The sequence below is a fragment of the Sarcophilus harrisii genome, chromosome 2, assembly GCF_902635505.1.
Source record: "Sarcophilus harrisii chromosome 2, mSarHar1.11, whole genome shotgun sequence".
Taxonomy (NCBI): domain Eukaryota; kingdom Metazoa; phylum Chordata; class Mammalia; order Dasyuromorphia; family Dasyuridae; genus Sarcophilus; species Sarcophilus harrisii.
Window position 1 is genome coordinate 85497935 of NC_045427.1, and position 25025 is coordinate 85522959.

The 25025-nt window shown below is 34.1% G+C and overlaps 1 protein-coding gene across 3 annotated transcripts in view; it reads right to left on the reverse strand.

Annotated features, from left to right (window-relative positions):
- Positions 1-25025, reverse strand: part of SRBD1 (S1 RNA binding domain 1) — a 274697-nt gene that overhangs the window by 30427 nt on the left and 219245 nt on the right. For all 3 annotated transcript variants that reach the window (XM_023494981.2, XM_023494984.2, XM_023494982.2), the window contains 3 exons: positions 11824-11930; positions 10251-10427; positions 7727-7915 (listed from right to left, as the gene is read on the reverse strand). In XM_023494981.2, the coding sequence (XP_023350749.1) occupies positions 7727-7915; positions 10251-10427; positions 11824-11930 (473 nt within the window). The remainder of the gene's footprint in view (positions 1-7726; positions 7916-10250; positions 10428-11823; positions 11931-25025) is intronic.

The following is a 25025-nucleotide window of genomic DNA, read 5'->3' on the forward strand; positions in this document are numbered from 1 at the left end:
ATAAATTGGAAGAACATAGGATAGTTTACCTCTCAGACCTGTGGAAGAGGAAGGAATTTGTGGCCAAAGAAGAACTAGAGATCATTATTGATCACAAAATAGAAAATTTTGATCATATCAAGTTAAAAAAGTTTTGTACAAACAAAACTAATGCAGACAAGATTAGAAGGGAAGCAATAAACTGGGAAAACATTTTTACAGTCAAAGGTTCTGATAAAGGCCTCATTTCCAAAATATATAGAGAATTGACTCTAATTTATAAGAAATCAAGCCATTCTCCAATTGATAAATGGTCAAAGGATATGAACAGACAATTTTCAGATGAAGAAATTGAAACTATTTCTACCCATATGAAAAGATGATCCAAATTATTATAGATCAGAGAAATGCAAATTAAGACAGCTCTGAGACACCACTACACACTTCTCAGATTGGCTAGGATGACAGGAAAAGATAATAATGAATTTTTGGAGGGGAAGTGGGAAAACTGGAACATTGATATATTGTTGGTGGAATTATAAATGCATCCAACCATTCTGGAGAGCAATCTGGAACTATGCTCAAAACATTATCAAACTCAGACATGTAGAATGAATCTCTTCATATGAGAGGATGATGATGATACAAGGAGACTGAGAGGCAGTTGCATTCTCTGACCTCTCCACTGAGAGGCAATTGCTTTTGCTAACCTCTTTCCTCTTCCCTCTTGCCTCCAATTTATTTCATTCTCAATCCACAAGGAACATCTGCATAAGTAAAGGCTGCTTTGCACCTTCTTTAAGTGTTATGATTCAGTGGAGGCTCTCAGAGAATTGATCTTCTCCTTCATTTAGACCTTAACAGTAACATGAAAGCATTAGAGGGGAAAAAAAAAGTTAGAAATGAAATTTATGGAAGGAAAAATTGGAAAACAGATCAAGAAAAAAACCTGATAATTATATGTAGAGGGCCGGAACTCTGGAAAAGTATACTTGAAACAAGGATACTGACAACAAGGTGTTTATTCAATGTGATTGATGAGATGATGGTTCTCTAGTTCAAAGAAAACCATCATCTCATCAATCACACTGAATTAACACCCTGCTGTAAGTAAGTGTCTTTGCTTCAAGTATACTTTTTTCAGAGTTCCCCAATATCTGCAGTCCTCTACAATCATAGGATTCCTTGAAAGCCATGATTAAGAGCCTAGACCTCATATTTTAAAAAATTATAAAAGAAAACTGACCAGAACTCCTAGAACCATAAAGCAAAGTGGAAACAGAATCTATTTAACATTAAAGAAACCTTAAAATGAAAATTCTCAGGAACATTATAACCAAAATCTAAAGCTTCCATGTTATATAAAAATTACTACAAGCAGACTTAAACAAAGAAAAGTTTAAAAAAAAAAAAAAAAGAGGGGAAAAGGAAAACACTTCAGGGCTAAAAGGAGAAAAAAATCAGGGGAAATTATCTCATATAAACAGGGTACAGAAGTAGAACTGTATAAAAAAAGAAGGGGGGTTAGAGCAGGTAACACCTAAATTTCACTCTCAGTTGAAGTGATCAAAAAAAGGAAGAATATACACACAAAGAGCAAGGGAAAGAAATGCACTTTATTCAACAGAGAAATAGCAAGGGAAGAGAAAAGGGGGAATAAAGAGAGGTCATTAAGACAGGAATGAATCCTAAGCAAAATAAATTTTAACAAAGGAATATATGTATATGTATGCATACAAACACATACCTTTTTGAGTTGGGAAAGAATTGAAAACTGAGAAATGGCTAACCAAATTGTGGCATAAGTATATGATGGATTGTTAATGTACTATAAGAAATGATGAAGGGAATGATTTCAGAGAAACCTAGGAAGGCTGGTAATAACTGTTATAAAGTGAAATGAACTGTTATAAAGTGAAAAATTTTTAAGCAGAAAAATTTACAATGACAACAATTCCATAAATAAAAACAACATTGAAAGGTGCAGGAACTCTGATCAGAATAACAACTAACCACGATTCCAGAGGGCTAAAGTTGAAACATGTTGCCCACTTCCTAATAGAAAGTAAAGGAATCAGAATGCAGACTAATTTTCTTTTTGGACATAGTCAATATGGAAATGTGCTTTGCTTGTATTTTTATTTGTAAGAGAGAATTTGATTATTCTTTTTTTCTCAATTGGAGAATGGAATAGTGATGAGGTCCTGAGTAACTAGGTGCAGCTAGCAGAGAGTATTGATGGAATTACTCCCCTGAGCAGGCAGGCAAGGGCACTAAGCCTCATGTCCCACCATCTTTGAAGGTTGAGGGCAGCCCCACTTCACTATATGCAGTCAGAAATTTGAGTTCTGTCAAAACCCTGAGGTTGAATTTTCCCATGAAATCTGTCTGTGACTCACATCATCTTTGCTGAACCCCATTTGGATCAGTCTACCAGGATACTCTGCCTCTTGGTGTCTTTCCTTGCCCCCTCTCCCTATACCACGTGGTCTCTATTCTTATCCCCACTCTGCCTTATAGTGGCTTTCTCCTTCTTTTAGGATACTAAACCCCTTTACAAATTAGCCAGCCACTGAGGGCATAGTTCAAACTTTATGTGTTTCCGTTATTAACTAATAAAACCCCTTTCCTTGCTAACTATATGCTCTCTAACTCTATATTTCATATTATCATTCCTGGTATCTACCATTTTGTCTGTAACCTCTCCTCTTAAATAAAGCTACCTTTTGACAAAAAGAATAGCTATTGTGAATTCTTTACATGACTGAACCCCAACATTTGGTATCTTCAATATTATTTGGGGCTAATTTGGAAATAGAAATTGCTCTCCTAAATCACATCATTTGGTTCTGAAAATGCCTGTTCATAAATCATATCAACAGGATGTAAAAATTATAGTTCTATCATGTATTTCTCAATGTGATTTAATTTTTACTCAGTATTTAGATGCTATTTCATTCTGGGCATACATACATATTACTAAAAGTATTTATTATTTTTGTTGCTTTTAAACAAAATGTAATTTCCCTTATCTTTTTTTTACATTTTTTACTGTTTCTTTGTCTAAAATTCAGCTTTTATATGAATCTCTATGTTTCAAAAACTTCCTGTAATAATGTATTGTTTTATTCTTCTTTTTAATTTATGCCCTTGAGAACAGACCATCTCAGCTTTTCTTCCTGCAGTCTCAACATTTAGCATAATATTTGTCACATAACTTTGTCATATATTTATTCATTTATTTACCTTATATTTATTTATCTTGTAATATTTACTACATATTGCCATGTACCAAGGTATTAGCTATGTTTTATATCCCATGTTATAAGATAGGGACTGTGTCTTATTCATCTTTCTGTACCACATCATGTAGTGCTAATAAGCAAAATGCCCGATACTTAGTAGGGTCTTAACAAATGTTCAGTAATTGGTAGTAGTGACTGACTCAATAAATACTTTTGCAATAGGTGCAGTAAAAATCAATAAATGAACTCAATGAATATTTATTGAACTATATGCAAGGAAAGCTAAATACACAACATGCTGGAGACTTACTTATTGATATTTCTCCTGAAAGGGTATTGTTGTACAGTCATGTCTGATTTTCATGAATCCGTTTGAGTTTTCCCAGAAAAGAACCCAAAGAAGTTTCCTTTTCCAGTTCATTTTATAGATGAGGAAACTGAGGCAAACAGGGTTAAGTGACATACTCAGAGTCAGGCAGCTAGAAAATACATGAGGCCAAATTTGAACTCAGATCTTGGATTCGTACCTGGCACTCCCCTCGCTGTGCCACCCAACCCCTCAAGCTCTTTGCAGCCTCTGACACTGCTGCTAATCACCCTCTTCTCTCTAGGTTTTTTGCACACTATTCCCATACTCCTAATTTCCTTTAACTCTATGTCCTGTCTTGTCTCTGTCTTCTTTGAGGCATCCTTATCTAGATCAGGGCTTCTTAAACTGTTCCTGCTCATGCCCCCTTTTTGCCTGAGAAGCTTTTATGTGATCCCAGGTAATTAAGTATATACAATATCAAATCAAATATTTACTTATAGTAAATCATAATTCTGTGATCCCCATATTTCAGTTATGCAACCCCATGTAGGGTCTTGACTTGAAGAGACTTTGATCTGGATCATGCCTTCTAACTCTAGGTCCAATAGGGTCCTATTTTGGTCCTCTTCCCTGTTCCCTCTACAATTTCATTTTGTGATCTCATTGGCTCTCATGGATCCAATTATCATCTCTATACTGAGGATTCTTGAATCTACTCATTCTAGCCAAACCTTTCAGCTGGCTTCCAATCTCAAATCTCCAACTACTTTTCAGAACTGGATTGTTCAGTAGACTGAACTCATTATTGTTCCCCCAAACTCTCCCACACTCCAAATTTCCCCATTATTGTAGAAGCAACTCTAATTTCTCAGTCCCAGGCCTCTTCATTATTGCTTACTCCTCAAATCCAATCTATTTAAAGCTCTCTTAATTTGACCTTTGACATTCATTTCTCAGAGATGCCCATTTTTGTATGATATTGTCATCACACTGGAGCAGGCTCTAGTCAATTCATATTTAGATTATTGCAATAGCCTGCTAGTGAGTTTGCTTGCCTCTAGGCTCTCTCCAGTTCAATCCATTCTCCAATTAGCCACTCAAGTGATTCTCCTAAAGCACAATTCAAAACATATCATCCTTCTACTCAAACTCCAGTGGTTTCCTATAGTCCCCAAAATCAAACAAATAAAATCTCTACATGGCATTCAAAGCCCTTCATAACCTAGCCTCCTCCTCCCCCACTTTCCAAGATTTTTACACCTTACTCTCTGTCACATTCACCCTGGCCTCCTGGCTATTATATGAATAAGACTCCATCTCTCAATTCCCAATTCATTTTTCAATTCTATATGACTATAGTCATAGCCCTCTATGACTAGATTGTTCTCCCCACTCTAGTCTGTCTATTGGTTTCACTGGTTTCCTTCAAGTTCCAATTAAAATCCCATAGGAAGCTTTTCCCAAGTTGTTTTAATTCTAGACTTAATAATTCTTACCTATTTTTCTTTTATATATCTTGATTACAAAGATTGCTTAATTTTGTCTCCCTCGTTAGATTGTGAGCTCTTTCAAGGCAGGGACTGTCCTTTGCCTTTTTTTTTTTTTTTTTTTTTTTTTTTGGTATCCCTAGAAATTAGCATAGAGCCTGGTTTAAAGTAGGTATTTAAAAAATGTTTACTATTGACTGATTGACTAGCTTAGCCTTTAATTTAGAAGGCAACACACAAAGGATATGTCATTAATTTGGGACAAGATTACAGATAAAATACATCTACTCTATTTTCAAAGCAAGTTTCTTTCTCTTGAACTGAAACACTGATGTGTTCTTGTGCTGAATTCTCAGTGTTTTAAGAATCAAGGCAAAAATCTGCCTAAATTAGCTGATTCTATTTTTCACTCCAACAAAAGCTACATTTGGTAAAATGAAGATAGTTTTTTAAATTGTCATGTATAAGGGAGGTGCTATTTCTTTTCTCTGTGTGGCTTCCTTTATTAGATAGTCAAGATGATTTTCAAAATAAAATTCTCCAACTTGTTTTTATAAATAAAGACAAGACAGACATAATTAAATATTTTTCTTCATGATCCCATCGCCTTTCCTGTCAAGACAGTGATACACCCTGAAGGTGTGAAAATAATGATAACTGGACAGCAAACTGAAAACATTGTAGTTACTCCAACTACTCTAGTAAACTGAAGGAAATAATAAAGTGGCAAAAATGTCACTTTAAAATGAAGTGTTGGCTTTTCTCCCCACACTGAGATAAACAATTGTAAATGCACTTAGTACAGAGTAGGCACTATATAGGTGGTCACTCCTTTCCTTTCCCCTTAAGTAAAAGTTTAACCATTTTATTATTTTTAAATTCAGTCAGTTGATTCCATGAAAATGGTTTTAAAATATTTTCAAATATACTGTATTATTTTTAATGAAACCAAAATACTTCATTTAAGCAAGCTTTTGATTTTATAGCCTGGAACGTGATTTTCCCAAAATCTTAGTGTTGGAGGGGATCCTGATGTTCTTGCATAAGGACCTTCTCTCTAACATTCTTGACCAGCAGTCAGTCAGCAGTTGTTTAGCAGCTAAAGCAAATCAAATCTTGCGGATTCTCAAAGAGGCCTGTTCCATTTCAGTGTGGTTCTATTACACAGCCTCTTTTCCGCTGCCTTGCACAGCTTTTTAGTAGGAGGAGATAGGCAGAAAGTGGAAGGGCCCGAGCTCAAGCTAAGTGACTTGGAACAAGTCACATAATCCAGGGGTGCAGCCTCCCCACCCACACAATACAAGCTCATACCAGATCAGATGTTCTTGCCCTTCACTGGACTCCTTTGGAAGCCCAGTGAAATTCATGCACTCCTTGTTGACATAATGTTTTTAAATGCATAATATAGAATATAAAGGATTACAGAGGAAATCAGTTATAACAAAACAGTTACTGAGTATTAAATAAGCTGCTGAACTCACAGTTGAGAACCCCTCCTGTGAAATGGTCTCTAAGATTTTTTTCTAGCTCTGAAAAGTGCTGACACTAGGATCTCCTCCAGGAGAACTTCCATGACTCTCTCAAGCAATTCTCAGCTGATATGAGTCAGAGGGCCTTCCTCACCCACTTTGTCCTCTGAAGGTTCTCTGCCTTACCAATGTTTTCCTAATCTGTGGCACCCGAAAATGATCCCTACATTTCTGAGTATCCTAATAATCTCCTGTATCCTAATAATCTTTCAGTATCCTTAGATGGAATTTAGTTGACTCATGTGACATCAAGAGCAGCTATTTTCCATGTACTATGTGATCTAGGGACTCTGGCCTTCTTCCTGTTTCTTTCTTTTTGGGGGGGGGAGAGGGGCTGAGGCAATTGGGATTGGATGACTTGCCCAGGGTCACACAGCTAGGAAGAGTTAAGTGTCTAGATCAGATGTGAACTCAGGTCCTCCTGACTTCAGGGCTGGTGTTTTATCTATTGAGCCACCATCCAGCCCATGCTTGGAATTCTCTTGCCTTCTCATCTCAACCTCCTGGTTTTCCTGGCTTCCTTCAAGTTTCAGCTAAAGCCCTACTTTCTGCAAGAAGTTATTCCCAGTCCTCCTTAATCTAAGTGTTTTTCCTCTGAGACTACCCTCAGTTTATCCTGTATATAATCTTATTTATATTTAAATGTTAAGCATGTTGTCACTTTCATTAGATGGTATATTCCTTGAGAGCAGGAACTGTTTTATTTTTGGTTTGTTTGTCTTTTTTTGTAATCCCAGAACATAGCAAAGTGCCTGGCCAACAGGCACTTCTGCCAACAGAAGGTGCTTAAATGTTTTGACAGTTGACTGGTTAACATTAGCATTCAGAAGCCATTAGATACATTCTAATCAGTTGCATTTAACTGATCTTCAAAATATAAAGAATAATGAGCAATGAAATTTCTATGATATATCCTAAACTACTATTATGGGGTTTATGAACTTGAAGATGATTCAGAAGCACTTGTTTCTCTCTTCACTGAGAAAAAATTATAGGTCCAATAACTCAGCATTCATAAAATTCTTAAAAAAGTAATTAAGTTAAACACGATCATATTTTTGGTCCCCAAAACTGCATTAATAAAGTTCTCCATTTTGATCAAAGAAAGATTGTTTGCTGGGTGACATTTCACCTCGTATATAGCTAGGAGGATTCTCACATGTGTTTCTATCTTACCTCATAGCTATGTCATATGATTCTGGGTGAATACATGTTTGGTCCAAAGGATTTGGCTTCAGTGCAACTTTGGGGGATGTTTTGCTCTTTTTCTTGCCTTGTTTCTCATCTGTAAACTGAACATCTATTGGAGTTGTCACAGCAACGCTGGGGACTTGATCTCCTGCTGAAGATTCATTTTGTAGACCACTGTCACAAAAGAAAGGGAGAGAGGATAAGAAGGTAGGCCACCAGACAGGGAGGAGAGTAGGACAACAGAAGAAGAGAAAAGAAAATGGAGAAAATAGAAGTAGAGGAAGATAGATTTTGGTTATCACATCTTTATCACAGAGATATACTATCCAATTTTAGCTACTTAGCCATTTCATAGAAATGTAGCATTTATCACTGATTTAAAACCGAAATGTGTATGTGTATGTACACGTGTATGTATATATGCAAAAATATATATATATAGATTTGTGCATATGCATATGAACATATATATGTATAATATGTGTATATAAATATATGTTTATCTAAACTCCCATATATACATATATGCATATGAATGAAATACACACTAACATTAGATTGAGACAAAAGGACTATTTTAACTTTCATTCATTCATCTATAAACTTATTTATTCAAAACATATAAAGCATATAGTCTGTGACTAGCACTATGGCAGGCAGGATTAGAAAATCAGAGCAGTCTGCCTGGCTCATTTTGTGGGAGAAAGGAAGTTGTTCCCATGGAGATAATTATATGACCCAATGAGTTAAGAATCAAGGAAATTAAGAGGCATCTTGATTGGTGTTGGTTTCCTGGCAACCCTGTTTCCATATAATTTTGAGGATACAAATTGCTCTTTTCTGATAGTCTCATTTTTTTTTCTCTCTTTTATTATCCTTTTTATCCACCTATCAGCGTCCTAAAAAAACATGGTCTCTAACCAATCACAAAACGATTATATTAGTGACAAGTGAGAAACTGGAGATTCAGATGCAGATCCTCAGGGTTTCTTGTGCTTTGCTAGAGAAAATACCCTACAGAGGAAAGAACAGCCAACAAGTCTAGGTAGAGTCCAGTGAAAGGAGAGACCATGAAGGCAACCAAACAAGTATAGAAGAACAGATCTACTTTAAAAGTTGAAGCTCTCAAAGAATAATTATGAAGCTCAAATCTGGCTGTCACAGGATTTGAAAATTCTGCTGAATTAGGCCTTCTACCTTTCATTGAGACAAAGCTTTGAAGACTTTCTGGATATTACCTATGACTAAGAATTGTGAGACAGAGTTGTTAAACTGTTAACTGGCTTCACAATGGCCAAAATATCTTCCCCGACCAAATCCTTGCATTATAATGTTTTACCCTCTTGGAAGCTATCCCATTAAAGTATAGAATTCTCTGGGAGAACTACTGATTACCTAAATTTAGATGAAAAATTTTATCAATGTAAAAATATTCAGGCAGGTCAACTATTACAATGTACATGAGTCATAATGTGATGGGTTTTTTTGGCAAAGTAGATTAGCAAAATACAATTTATTTCATTTGGGCACTGTAATTTAATTTCAAAAACAATATAAACATAATATCTGTGCAGGACATTGTCTAGCAGTATGAACCTAAGGCAAAGTTCCTATGCCTTCCTTTCTTCCTCTGTTTTAAGAAAAGGACATTAAACTACTTTTGAAAAATCACAATATGTTTTCAAATCAATGAAAATATTAAGTTCATTTCATTAGTTTCAAAATTAATTATGGCATAGCCAGTTCTTTTCATTCCATAAAAATCTGCTGTGATGCTGACTATGAGTTTAAGAGGAAAAAATTAAGCTAAATAGGAAAAAATTAAGTTCAAAATGGTTAAAGTTTTTTTTGAAGGAAAATAATAATTTATTTAAAGTCCTTGTTTATCAACAGATCTTTACTAAAGGGCTAACTACCAACATTAATCTATGTAAGGAATATTTCATATGGCTCAGCTTGGTAAATTAACTATACTAATTTCAATATTTAAAAAAAGAAAATGTATTCCAAAGATTATTGCAGGATGAAATCTACTTTGAAATTTAAAGTAACTACAATTCTACTGGGATGATCATATCCACTTGGAAGTCCCATATCATTCTACAAAGAAAAAAAATATAAAATTCTAAATCTTGGTTTAGAGTAAAAAACATCCACTAGTATAAAATTTTTTGGAAACTAGCCATAGGAGACTATACTTACTCAGGATAACATTTTAAAGACTCTTTTTCATTTAAAAACAGATTTAGAAAATCTAATAATTTATGACTTCTTATATTTCATGTCTGGCTCCCCAAGATGGTGACAACATAATTTTAAAAAATGTACCATTAAAATATGGCCAACTGAGCATTTTTCCTAAGAACTCTGAATCGTCAATGCTTTGTAGTGACCCCAAGTTTTTTTCACCTTGGCACTGGTTTAATATAGTTGAAGTCATCAAGAAACTTGGATGTCTTTTTTTAATATTTTAATTTTTAAGGACAACAAACAGGATTAGAAGAATTACCTGCAGAATGTTCTGATGTAATCTTGGTTGAATCTGATAAAACCTGCACATTGTTGGAAAGATTTAGGACCCAATCCTTTTACAGTCTTCAGTTGCTCCCTATTAATGAAAGGCCCATTTTTTTCTCGCCATTCAATGATATTTTTGGCTCGGCTGGCATTCAGTCCTGCAATGTGCCTAAAGAGGAAAACAAATGAGGGACATGGCAGTGATTATATGTGAAAAACCAACAAAAACTCCACAAAGGGGTATCACTCAAAAAGACACAAATTTTTTCATAATAACAAAAGTAACATCTTAATTTATAAGTCTTGTTTTGTGCAGGGCTAAAAAGCAAGTTGAACCAAGGAAGAAGTCAGCAGGAGAGTGAAGTATATAAGGTAGCAATAATATTAAGAAATTATAGTAAACTGATTAACAGTAAAGCAAGGAAAATCTGCCCCTTTTAACTCTCTTAGATAATTTATCTTCCTTACCTCATCCACTCAAGTGATGATTTTGCCCATTTTCATTTAACTTATAGGATCAGACAGAAGCAGAAAGCAGTACAAACTTATGTTCTGTGATCTACTTTTTTCTGTCAGCCTGTTCTCATTAGTATAAAAAGCTGATGAAATACAGAAATATATCTAATCATGAACAGCATACATAATATAATATTTCCTAATAGGGCACAAGATGTCCTGCTTGATTTTAGCAAAGCAGCATCTAATTAATTCCATATAATTTAACTTTATGGAATCACAGGGTGCTCAAAATTACAGCAGAAAAGCAACATTTTCAATATAGGAATCATTCCCCATAACACTACTTATATAGGGGATCTCATGCTATGGAAACGAGTTCAAAGAAGTTAGTTTTTCAAGTGTGGAACAGTAGGAGAGAGCTTGGTGGTTGAGAGGAAGAAGGAAGAGGAACAAACATGGATTTTGATCACAAATTATGACTGATTTTTATTTATGGAACACGGATACTTTAATCAGACCTCACACTTGATGGAAAGAAATAGGTAAGAGGAAAAGAGAAAAGGAAAGATCCTAAGTTAAGGAACAAGACAGAAAAAGAGTTGGGAACATTCTAAAAATTTTCAAAAGATAATTTGATTAGACAAAAATTAAAAACATAGGGAGGAAAGAGGCATAGCCTGAAACTTGGAGTGACTATAAACATTTATTTTTTGGTTAGTACTAGTGTGAACTTATATGAAAGTAGTCCATTAACATATGGCTATGGCGGGAAACCTCTTATCTATGTTAACCTGTGAACATTTACTTAACTTTTAATCAGTGACACTAATGGATTCAATGACTAACATCTGTTCACTATTTTAGATTTTTACTGAAAGTGATAATGTGAGATGTTACTATAGTTTTGACTAAGTCTTCTCTTCTGAAACCTCATTCTCTTTCCAAAGAACTGTCACTACCTTTCATATGTGATAGGTGCTCTTCTTGATTTCTTGGACCTGGTAGGTGAACCCATACATATCCTCTTACTCAAGCTGTGTTTGAGGCGTGAGGAAAACAAAACCCACTACTCTCTCTGATCTATAGCCAGGGAATTCCCATCTCACCTTAATAGAATTTCTGAACAGATGTTGATATCCACTCCCACAAAGCTGACACACTCTTCCACCACACTGTCCAGAGTTGCTTTGAGTAAAGTCTGGGACACATCATGCTGAAAAGATAAAATTCAAAGAATAATGAAAAATTAAAGGGATCTACATACTAAAATAACCTATCACTTTGTCTCTGTTACTCTTGAAGACCTGAGGAATCTAATGGCAATTTTCTCTATTTCTTTTAAGTATGATGACAACATATGAACCAAGAAAACAATCTTTTAGTATTTAAATGAATTCTTAGACTCTGAAACCTTCCTTTCTAATAATTATATGTTCTTTCCCTGACTATTCTAGCCCACTCTGAAATTTTATAACATGTTCTAACTTTCATCTCTCTATCTACAGGCTTCTTTCCTGATGCCAAGATCTATCAAATTCTTTTAAAAACAAACAAAACAAAACACTAATATGACCCTATCATCCCCTTAAGATACTTAACAAGCCTTAACAAACTGTTACTCTCCCCTACTGCCCTCACTTTTCCTCTCTAACTAGCTTCTGACTTCATTATAAAAAGTACTCTATCAAATCTAGTGGCCTATCCTTTCCCTTTTCTTTCTGTAATCCCATCAACTCATGTGGATTCCATTATCAATCCAAGAAACTACATCCCTAAATATGAACCTATAAACTAAGTCATAAAAACTCTGATAGTTTTTTTTTTTTTGGTTGCAAGTATTACTGCCCTCTTAGCATCATAAATAAACAGCAATATGTCTGATAACTTTAAGTTCTCTGAAAGATGGCCATTATATGTTTATATTATATAGTTGTGTAATTATATTATCATTGTAATTTATCAATAGGCACAATGGATATCATACCATCTGAAATATAGCTGAGAACCATGAAGGAAACAAAAAAACTACTACAATGTCTAATTAGCTCACAAAATCCAAATATTAAAGTTTTCTTTACTAAGAATAACACTTTAAACTTCTATTTGAAACTGATGACTCTTTTTTTAGATATGATTTTTGTTAGCTAATACTCAATATTTGTGAATGACTGTACTAACTAAATCAAATTCCAAAATATTGCATGGCTTATAATCTATAATCAATCAGTCAAAAAGATTTGGCTTATTTACATTGGAAAAAAGCAAAAGGATAAAGAATGCTCATTATTTAGACTATGATATGTAAATGGATAAATAACCAACAGAGAAGGTCTATCAGTATTTATGGCCTGTACTCAAATATATTTATTTCTCTGACACGAGTGTTCTTTACAAAACTGCTGATTGTAACCCGAATTTTTCCATCCTGTGAGATCCTTGGCAAATCCTTCTATAGTTTGTAACAGAAGGTCCAGGGTCCACTCAAAATATTGGAAAGCCTTTCTAAGTTTCACTTGACCTCACAAGAATACAATGGAATGTGACCTATTCATATATTATCTTTTTGCTCAAGACTCAGCCAGTCTATATTTTTTCATTAATCCATTTATTCCTGACATTCTTAAAATCCATTGTAATTAGCCAATTCTAATATGCTGTAGTCTATATACATTCACTACGTATTTCTTCCTTACACAATGAGTGATCCTCAATTTCAATTCCTCAAAAACTGTTACACTGCATTACCTATTTATAGTAAAGCAACAAAAATGTTAGAACATTGGAACAAAGAAAAAAAAGCTTGATTGAAATCTCATTTTTGAGGTATAGATGCTCATAACTTAGTTTTGCAGGATTTTGTCAAGTTCTTTATTGGATTTCTCTATTCCATCACCTAACGCAATAGATGTATAAACAAATCTAAAATTATCTTTTAGCTCAAATAAAGTAATAATATCTATAAAGTTAGATGATAAAATGGGTTATAAAATGTTTATTATATCCACTGATCATACCAGCATCTCTTTTATTTGCTATTCTAATTTGTCAGACTGGGCTCTGTCCTTTCAAATTGTACCAGAGTTGATTTCATCTTTTCAACATCTCTGGTATATGCCCCCTTCTCTCCTCTGACAATGTCACCACTCTAGTATAGGATCTCATCACCTTATATCTAGATTACTGTAATAATCTGCTAGTGCCTCTGCCTACCTCAAAAGACTTGAAACCATTCTCTATCCAGTCACTAAACTGATTTTCCTAAAGTATAGGTCCAATCACAAATTCTCCTTACTCAAAAAAAAAAAAAAAAAAAATCTGAGTGGTTTCCTATTATCTCCAGGATCAAATATGGAACATTCTGTTTGGCATTCAAAACCCTAGGCCCCTCCTACCTTTCCAGTCTTCTTATACTTTACTCATTCCAATATGCACTTGTTGATCAATGATACTAGTTCATCTGACTATTCCATGAACAAAACACTCTATCACTTGATTTTGGGCATAGAATGCTCTTGGTCCTCAACTCCCTGTACTGATTTCCTCATCTTCCTTTGAGTCCCATCTGAAAGTCCATCTTAAATAGGATATCTTCCCCAAACTCTCTTAATTCTAGTGCCTTACCTCTGCTAAGTATTTCCTATTTTCCCAGTATATAGTTTGCTTTGTATAGCTTTGTTTGTATGTTGTCTTCCCCTTAAGATTATATACTGCTGAGGGGCAGTCTTTTGACAAGCACACATGCCACACACACATGCATTCATGTAATGTTCTTCTTTTCTAAAATATAATAGTTCTGTGGGAGCAGATTTCTTGGGGGCTTCTGGAGGCAGCTTTAGGTTCAGTTCAGTGTAATAATCACCTCATATGCAGTCAAATGCAAATTTCAGTCCTTTACTGTCTCTTCCAAAATAGCCCGATAGGCTTTCCTTAGTTCCGAGAGCTCTTGTTGCTTGTCCTTTGCCTCTGCCAGCTTCAGCCTCCAGCTCTCTCTGAATCTCCAGTTCTGCCCGACTGCAGTCTCTGGCTTCTCAATTTCCTTAAATGACTCCTGGCTGATGCTTCAAGAGCTTCTTATATATGATTTCTTAAAGATGTGAACTCAAAGGCTGACTTCTCCTTTGAGAGAGTGGGATTGTGGGTTCCTGACTTGTGAATCTCCCGACTGAATCCTGACTTGTGAATCTTGAACACTAATGTGTGAACTAATGTGTGAACTCTTAAAGGTGTGAAAGGTGTGAACTCTGAACTAGAGAATTGCTAAGCACGATGCTAAAATTAGACAACTGACTTATCACTTTGTAAGAATCCTAACACATTCACTCACACACACACACAGATACATGTATATTATATACATAGATAAATATAGCAATATATCTAAATTCATATACATATGTACACATACACATTGATGTACATCTATGAAAGGTTGTACTAATTGTCTTCTGTTTCTTTAAAGACATTACCCTTCTTAGGTCCAGGTCTCCATATTTTTACAATCTACCAAGTCATCATTTCCTATACCACAGCAACGTTCCAAATTTATATTAAGTATTTTAAATAGTCTACAATGCAGTTTTCCTATTTTTCTTTTTTTTAAATGAATCTATTTTAACTATCAGAGATCAATGATTACTACCCCTAACTTTTTTTTAAAATAAATTCTACTCCTGATCATCATATGTGTGTGTATCTCATTATCTATCCTTGCTGACTCTTCTACTTTACTTCTACCTGCCACCTTGATTTACTATTGCTTAACCTATCAGTCCTTCAAGAACCCCTCTCTTAACTTCTCCTTCTACCCTTTTCTCTCACCCTTCACCCTCTTATTTCCATTCCTTTTAATTCACACACCTTATCCCATTCCCATTAATCTACACTTCCTTCTCTACTATTTCTTCCATTTTTTATTTCTAATAAATTTATAAGAATTTTGTTTTATCCTTCTAGATATGTATGTATTGTTACCTTTTTAACACATTTACATGTGAGTAGGATTCCAGAACTACAAGCTCTTTTCCACATTTAATTCCTGTGTCAATTCTTACTCTTACTTCATTCATATAACGTAATTACTCCTTTTACTATTTCCTATATGGTTTTGCTTTTTAAAATGATACCACACTCAGCTCTACCCCAATCTTTTGAATTATCACTTACTAATTACTACCTTAGACATATGACTTACATGTATAAAGCATAGACACAGTTTGTCCTTACTAAGTCCCTGAAATTAATCTTTGATGTTTACCTGATATTTCTCTTGGATTTTATATGTCAATTTTTTAAAACTAAATTCAGATCTATTTGCAACAAAATCCTAAAAGTCTGACCATTTGTTCACTGACTGTCCATTTTTAAAATTCAGGATTATATTTAATTTTTCAATATATTTTTGGCTACAGCTCTAATTCTTTGGTTGCACCCTTTTAAAGGAGCCACTATTAGGTCTTGTGTGATTCTAACTGTGGCTCCATCATATTTGAATTGTTTTTTTCCACGTTGCTTCTAATATTTTCTCTTTGATTTGAGAGTTTCAAAATTTAGCGATAATGTGTTTGTAAGATTTCCTCAAATGATCTCTTCCAAATGGTGATTGGTAAGGGGAAGAACAAGATATAGCTTTACCTGGCAGCTGGCTGGTACAATGGATAGCAATGGAGTTAGAATCAGGTAATCATTAGCTAGGCAATACTCAAGAAATCATTCAACCTTGGTCAACTAATATAATATTTTTTATGCACTTACATGAGTAAGGCACTGTGCTAAGCATTGGGAACACAACAAGGACAGTTATTGTCCTAAAATAGCTTCAAGTCTAACTGGGGAGGCCTCTGTCTGCCCCAATTTCCTCATCAGTAAAATGAAAATACTAAAAGCATCTACCTCCCAGTATGGTCTCAAGGAACCCCTAAATTATGCTTTGATTTTTTAAAAAATGACACAGGAGAAGAAAGCAAGGATAATTGTAGAGGGGAAAATATAGCATGGCTCTATAAGAAACATTTCAAAAATAATAAAGTTCAGAATGAGAAGAAAGTTTGAGGAAATGACAAGAACAGCAAAAAGTTGTGCTATTGTTTAAAGTTTATTTGTGGAAAAGAAGAGAATCGAAGAAAGGAGACAATTATCTCAGGACAAATAGGATATGGATGACAAATGACAGGGAAAAAAAAAGCAAAAATATTCAACTTTTATTTACCTTCTGTTTTCTTGGGAACAAAAATGATTTGGAATTTGGAAAGGCCAGAAATAAATGAAATTGCTCCAACAGACTTGGAATGGAAAATGTCATCCATATCCACTATGGAAAGTGAATGGAGAGCAAAGCATAGTATCTTCACATTTTTGTTTGTTTGGTTGCTTTTCCTTTCTCATTTCCCCCTCTGGGTCTAAGAGATGGAGGTAATTTTCTTATTTCTTGAAATATAATGTCTAGGCAGCTCTTCTTAAGGTCATAATTATCAGGTAGTTCAATAATTCTTAATTTTTTTTTTCTCTTTGCCACATATCTTCCTTCTACTTCACCATCTGAGTACAAAGTAAAAGATAAGTCTCTAGTAGTCTCTAGTAATTCATCCAAAAAACATCTAGGGCTTGGGATAGAGTCATTAGTTAAGTAGAAGGAAGAAATATATGTTAATTTCCCTATCTAACTTCCTTCATAAATAACTGATATAGAAAGCATATGACATGGGAATCAAAAAGATTATTATTTCCATTTTACAAATAAGAAAAGTGAGATTTAGATTATTTGCCCAAGTTTTTTTCAGAAGCTAGAACCTCTCTGATTTTAAAAAATTATCTGCTACACCATCACTTTAGCAAAGTGCAAGTGAAGCTCAGAGATATGTAGGATTCTTAAGAAGGCAGATGAAATTCAATTTTGCACTGATAAGAATAATCCAAAGTGTTTTTATGATGCCCAAGAGGCTACTATGGGCCACAGATCTATGGTGAATCTCAACTACCCAGGTGTTGATGGAGCCATACTGATGAGTGATAAAAATCCTGGAGGAATGGGCTAAGTACCTCAAAGGGTTCTCAATAGACCTTCCATCAATCAATGATGAAGCCAATCCCTCTTTAGTAAAATTTCCAACTGACTAAGAGGCTTTGAATATCGTTTGGCTTCTTTCATAGAGAAAAAGGTCTGGGGCTAATTCTATTTCAACTGAAATTTACAAGGTAAGGATTAAATGACTGAAATTTCCTGGTTATATGGCAAGAGAAGGTTATCCCTCTGGAGTTCAAGGATGCTTCCATCATTCATCTCTATAAAGGAAAGGGAAATAAGTTGTCCTTTGATACTCATGGGGAGGTCGTCTCTCAGTCACTGTTGGCAAGATTCTGACCAACGTTCTATTTAATAAACTGTTCCTTCATCTGGAAGATGGTCATATGTCCAAGAACCAGCCCTGTAGTCAGGAGGACCTGAGTTCAAATTTGACCTCAGAGACTTGCTACCTGTGTGAGCCTGGGCAAGTCACTTAACCCCAATTGCTTCAGGAAAAGAGAGAGAGAAGAGAAAAAGAGGAGGGAGGGGAAGAGAGAGAGAGAAAGAGAGAGAGAGAGAGAGAGAGAGAGAGAGAGCTAAAAAGAGAGAGAGAGAGCGCTAAAAAGAGAGAGAGAGAGAGAGAGAGAGAGAGAGAGAGAGAGAGAGAGAGAGAGATTGGTTGCCTGAAGAATTTCAATATTGTACATCAGCTTCATGAAAAACATGCTTGCATGAGTTTGGGATAATGGATAATGCTCTCACACTTTCCCAGTCACTAGCAGAATGAAGCAGTGCTGTGGGATTATTTCCATGCTTTTTGGCATCTTATCAGTAATGTTGCCAGATGCCTTCAACATAAAAATGGCATCAAGATCAGTTACAGAACTGATGGTAAATTATTTAATTTGAAAAGAGTACAAGCCAAGATTAAAGTGGAGGTAGAGGTGATACGTGACTTTTTGTGGGCACTCAATACAGCTTTTGAAATTGAGATGCTACAATAGAAAGATCAATTTTCTGTTCCTTGTGCTAAATTTGGCTAACAATGACACCAAGAAAACACAGGTCCTCCAGCAACCAGCACTACATGTTTCACATGGAACTATCAGTTACAGAAAATGGAGAAATACTGAGGGCTGTGGCTAAGTTCACTAATCGTGGCAATATACCTTCCAGGGATGTCCATATAGATGATGAAATTGACACACCCATTGCCAGAGTTAGCTCATTAAGCTCGGAAAGAAAGTGTGGAAAGAAAAGGCACTAGGACTGCCTACCAAACTGAACTTCTACAGACTTCCTTGTTGTACACCTGTGAAACGTGGATAGTTCTGCCAAGGCCACGCCAGGAAACTGAATCACTTCCATTTGAATTGTCTTAGAAAGATTCTGAGGATCACCTGGCAAGAGAAGGTCCTGGACACTGAGGTCCTTTCTTCAGTTAAGTGCCAATCATTCAAACTCTATCCCAGAGGGCACAATTCCAATGGGATGACCACATTGTTCAAATGGCTCAAGTACATGTGCCTAAAAGACTTACTTCATGGAGAATTTAAACATGACATATATACACAGAGATCAGAAGAGATACAAAGACACTCTCAAAACTTTCACTGAAGAACTTTGGAATCAAGTGTGAGACATAGGCAACACTGGCACAGGACTGCCCAGCACAGTGTGCCCAAATCACAGAAGATGCTGTGCTCTATAAGCAAAGCAGAATTGCAATAGCTCAATAGAATTTGTGATGAGCAAATTTAGAGACATCTTCATTCCAAATATTCATGTGGACTATTTTTGCCCAACCTGTGGTAGAGCCTTCTGAGCTAGTACTGATCTGATCAGCCACAGTCAAGAAATACTGTACCTTGACTCCAATATAGTTGTGTCATTCTGGTCCTTTTTGCAAATGAATGACAACTAATCAATCATTTAAAATCACAAGATGCTATTGTATATCCACTGTTATGACAAAGTTTCAATCCATTGCCCTCTTGGGCTCAGTGTGAAAGAGGCCAGTCATTAATTATAATATTTTTCAAAAGATAATAAAAAAATGTTTGGCAGGAAAAACATAGTTCTTTAGATCAAGATATCAAAAATACCTGTATATTGTCTTACTTCTGATTTAGTAGGGTTGAAGCAAAGACTTCAACATGATTATGACTGCCCAGGAAGAAAAGCTAAACTACAATATAAAATCTTCTCATGATATCTTAACTCAATTTGACAGTTTTCTGAATAAGAGGCTCAACCTAAGAGCAGTACTACCTATAAGAGACCAGGCAAAAAACAGAGCAGAAGAGAGAATATTAGGATCAGAAAGAACTGTAGATAAGCAGAAGCCTTTCTCCTAAAAATATGCCAGGAAAAAACTAATTTTTCGAAAAAAAAAAAATTTTTTTTTAAAGAAAACTCTAACCCTGAACTTTTTGGGAACTTATTTGGAAAAGAATCTGTTTTAAATTCAAGGAAATGTTGAGGTCATATCATTTTACATAAAGTTTATGAGATTAAAATATATATAAGCAGTCAGTCATTTGTACTAGTCAGATTTTTCAAGGTCAGTATCCATATTTGTTATTACTCTACCACAAATTTTTGAAGCAATCCTAAATCACTCTATTCTTTTTTGTTCCAGCAATGTTCTAAAAAACATTTTACCTAATTATAAAGCAATTATTGCAAAAAAACAAATATTATGTATGTTTTAAAATTTTAAGTAAATTGTTTTAAAATTTTAACAGTTTAGACAAAATTATTATTTGATTAGATAAGAAAGAAAATTATTTTATGTAACTACTATTTGGAAAAAACACTGGCAATTACTCTGCTGATGAGCTATTTCTTTGGCAAGAAAAGTTTTCTTTTAGCCATGAAACAAAATCTGTTTAAATTATGTTTTATTTCTGGTCACTAGTTAATTGAATACTTTTTTTTAGATTGAAAAAAATACTCAGCAAGCAGTCTGTTATGTTCCAGTCATCACATGCTCTTGCTCTTTCTGGTCTCCACTCCAACTCCTTATGGCTACTAATGCCCAAAGTTGGGTTTGAAATACGAGGGGGGAAAAAAGGTTTTCAGGAAAAGTACAGCCAATTTAAAATAAAGGCTTACTTTTTAGCTCACAAATAACCACCCACTTCATTTTGATTGACACATGGCAGCTCAAAGGAATCATCCAAGGAAGCATGTTTTGAATGACCCATGAAAGGCAGAATTGACTGTGAAATATTTGGGAAAACAGAATATCGTGTGCTCAAGACCAATTCTGGTTCATTTATCTAAACAGCAGCATACAAGTGATCACTGTATCCCTTTCTCATATCCAATAACCAAAACTAATTTGAGTATCACAGAAATACTGTATTTAACTAGATTAAAATGTTATACCTTAGAGTTCCGCTAGAGCATAGATTATTTATATGCAACAGCAAATATTTTCAAGGCACATTTTTGTTAGCATTTTTCCATTCTTGAGGTAGTTTTCCTTGTTGCTAGGAAAATTATTTCAGTTTCTAAATGAGTAAAATATAGAAGCAACTAAAAGCACTTGTAAGTAGGTACCAGTCTCCATCAAAATAAATTGCCATTATGTCCTTTAGAGGGTTTATTTGATTAATCACATGGAATTCAGAAGTCTAGTCTATAATTAAGAGCAAGCGCATCCATTCTCCCTTTACTTTGTTTTCACACTCATGAACAAAGTATACATTAATGAATTTGTAGGAGTTAGCTGTGATGAAAAAGAGTTTGCTAAGGTATATAGTAAAAAGAATGTTGATATTTGAGTAAAACAGAAGTGGATTTCAATTATGCTGCTAACATTGCTGTAGAACCATAGGCAAATCACAATCTCCCTGAATCTATATAATTCCTCATCAGTTAAATAATATAGTAATATCTATAATATCTAGATCACAAGATTATTGTGAGAATCAAATGAAATAGTATATATGTATGTGTATATATATATATATATATATATCAATCACTTGGCACTATGTAAATATCAGCTATTAATTATTATTCTAATACTAATAAGAACTCATATTTGTGCTTTAAAAGTATAAAACTACTTTTCTCACAAAACTGATGTAGTTAATATAAGTATCCCTATCCTACAGATAAAAAAACTGGGACAATTTAGTATGATGATCACAGTTTCACACTGTGTATTACTTATATTACTATATATATATATATATGCTAATTTATATATGATAATGTATATTACATGCACATTATATAATAATACATATTAGTATATATGTATAACTAATAGATATACTATATATTACTTATAAAGTCAATTTGGGGATTTAGGTTTTTTTTTTTTTAACCTTTAAAAAGAATGGGTTGAACAGAGGGATTTCTAAGGTCCTTTTAAAGTTTTATAGCCTATGGTTCTACTGTTTATACATTAAGTAGTTTTATTATGTATTTGTCTTTTACTCTATACAATATTACATTCCTTAAAGATAAATTATTTTTTCCATTAATTCTGCAAAAAAGTAGCTGTTCATATTTTGTTTCATATTTAAAATTCTTAAAACAATCCAGGTCATTAACTAATTTAAAAACACTTATCTGAGCTATTCTGTAAAGATAGCCATTGATCAATTAAGTTTAACAGTTGAAAAGTTTAATAATAATAATTCCTGCTTGATGAATAAAGCATCTCAAAGGTAAGTGAGGCTCCTTAGAAGATACTCCTTAGTAAAATGACAATGAATACACCCATAATTCATGATTTAAAAATAGATGTTCCATGTACAAAATACAGAAAAACCTAGTTGCTACCCTTCAGGAATGGACAATATAAATACATTTTTTTTTTTTTTTTACATCAACAGAACTCCCCAGTAGCGGAGAAGTGCTATTTAATAAGGTATAGCTAAAACTTATTAGCTTTCCCCCTTGCCTCAAATGTACCACAACAGCCACAACTAAAATGTAGGTCTCTTTCAATGGACACATTCTAAATCTGAGACTTCTTCAAAACCATTATTAGGCTCAGGAGCATATCATATTGTTTTTGAAGAAAATGTGAGAATTCAGTAACAAATATCTATCACTAGCTCATTGATGAGCTACTTACTTGATACTTAATTTTAGCAAACACTAAAAAAAAAGTTTCTTTAGTAATTATATATTTCAAAAAGAAGCTTTCAAACGTTATCATCATAATCTAATGTATACATTTTAATATGATCAAGTGGGGTTCATTCTGTGTACTACATGCTCTAATGTCCCCTAGTGGATATAATTATGTAAGGTGGAGGTACAAAAGTGATAATAATTGCTCTATAAATGTAAAAGACCCTCAAATGCCTATTTTATTCACACACACACACACACACACACACACACACACACACACACACAGCGCCTTTCATCTTCTTATTCATTTTTCCCCGTAATTCACTTAACTATAAGAATGTGCAATAATATGAAACCTTGGCTAAAAGTAGCACTATCTTAAACACGTATGTGTGCATACAAATACCCACCACCAAAAATTAATTATACATTAATAGTATAATTGAAGAGGGATTACATTTTACTTCTATCTTTGGAGATCTGGAGATGGGACCACTCAAACTTAAGATGCAAAGTTTTAGTCATAAAATAAAGCTTTTCTCTCCACTATTAAAAGTCTTACAAATTTGACCTTGTGATATAAAAGAGAAATCCCTGCCCTAAGAAAGGTGTCAATTTTATAGAGAGATTTTGTGAGCCATGATTTTAAAATAGTTTTTTTGGTTTATAAGTCAAAGACAGGGGTTAGTATTATTTTTTGGACATGGAAATGAGAACTGTTGTTAATAATCCTATTTATTAAAGGTAAAAAGAAAAGAACTCTTAAGAACTATATTCCTGTTATGGATATACTTAGAGAAAACGGGTATAATTTGATTTTATTATTATAATATGAAAAAGAAACTAGGCAGAAAGGGGATTGTACTGGAAAAAGGGGAAAAAAGAGGTTAAAAAAGGGAAATTACATCTACTAAAAACAATTCACAACTTTAGCAAAGTTGCAGGATACAAAATAAATCCGCATAAATCATCAGCATTTTTATATATTATCAACAAAGTCCAGCAGCAAGAGACACAAAAAAATTCCATTCAAAGTAATTTTAGTATAAAATATTTGGGAGTCTATCTGACAAGAGAATGTCAGGAACTATAGAAACACAACTACAAAACACTTTCCATACAAATAAAGTCAGACCTAATCCACTGGAAAAATATCAAGTGCTCATGGGTTGGCCAAGCAAATATAATAAAAATGATAATACTATCTAAATTAATCTATTTAGTGCCATACCAACCAAACTCCCAAGAAATTATTTTAGAGATCTAGAAAAAAATAGTAACAAAGTTGATCTGGAAGAACAGAAGATCAAGAATTTCAAGGGAATTAATGAAAAAAAAAAATACTAATGAAGATGGCCCAGCTGTGCCAGACCTAAAACTATATTATAAAGCAGTGGTCATCAAAACCATTTGGTACTGGCTAAGAAATAGAGCAATCAATCAGTGGAATAGGTTAGGATCACAGGACAAAATAGTCAATAACTGTAGTAATCTAGTGTTTGACAAACCCAAAGACCCCAGCTTTTGGAATAAGAACTCACTATTTGGCAAAAACTATTGGGAAAATTGGAAACTAGTATGCAAAAAATTAGGGCTCGACCCAGACCTAACATCAGATAGAAAGATAAGATCTAAATGGGTTCATGATGTAGACATAGAGAATGATATTATAAGCAAATCAGAAGAACATAGAACAGGTTACCTCTCAGATCTATGGAGAAGGAAAGAATTTGTGTCCAAAGAAGAACTGGAATTTATAATTGATCACCAGATAGATAATTTTGATTATATTAAGTTAAAAAGTTTTTGTACAAACAAAACTAATGCAGAAAAGATTAGAAGGGAAGCAATAAATTGGGAAATCATTTTTACATTTAACAGTTCTGATAAAGGCCTAATTTCTAAAATATGTAGAGAACTGACTCAAATTTATAAGAAATCAAGCCATTCTCCAATTGATAAATGGTCAAAAAATATGAACAGAAAATTTTCAGATAAAGAAATTAAAACTATTTCTAATCATATGAGAAAATATTCTAAATCATTATTGATCAGAGAAATGCAAATTAAGACAACTTTGAGATACTACTACATACCTCTCAGATTGCCTAGGATGACAGGAAAAGATAATGCTGAATGTTGGAGGGGATGTGGGAAAAGTGGGACACTAATACATTGTTGGTGGAGTTGTGAACAGATTCAGCC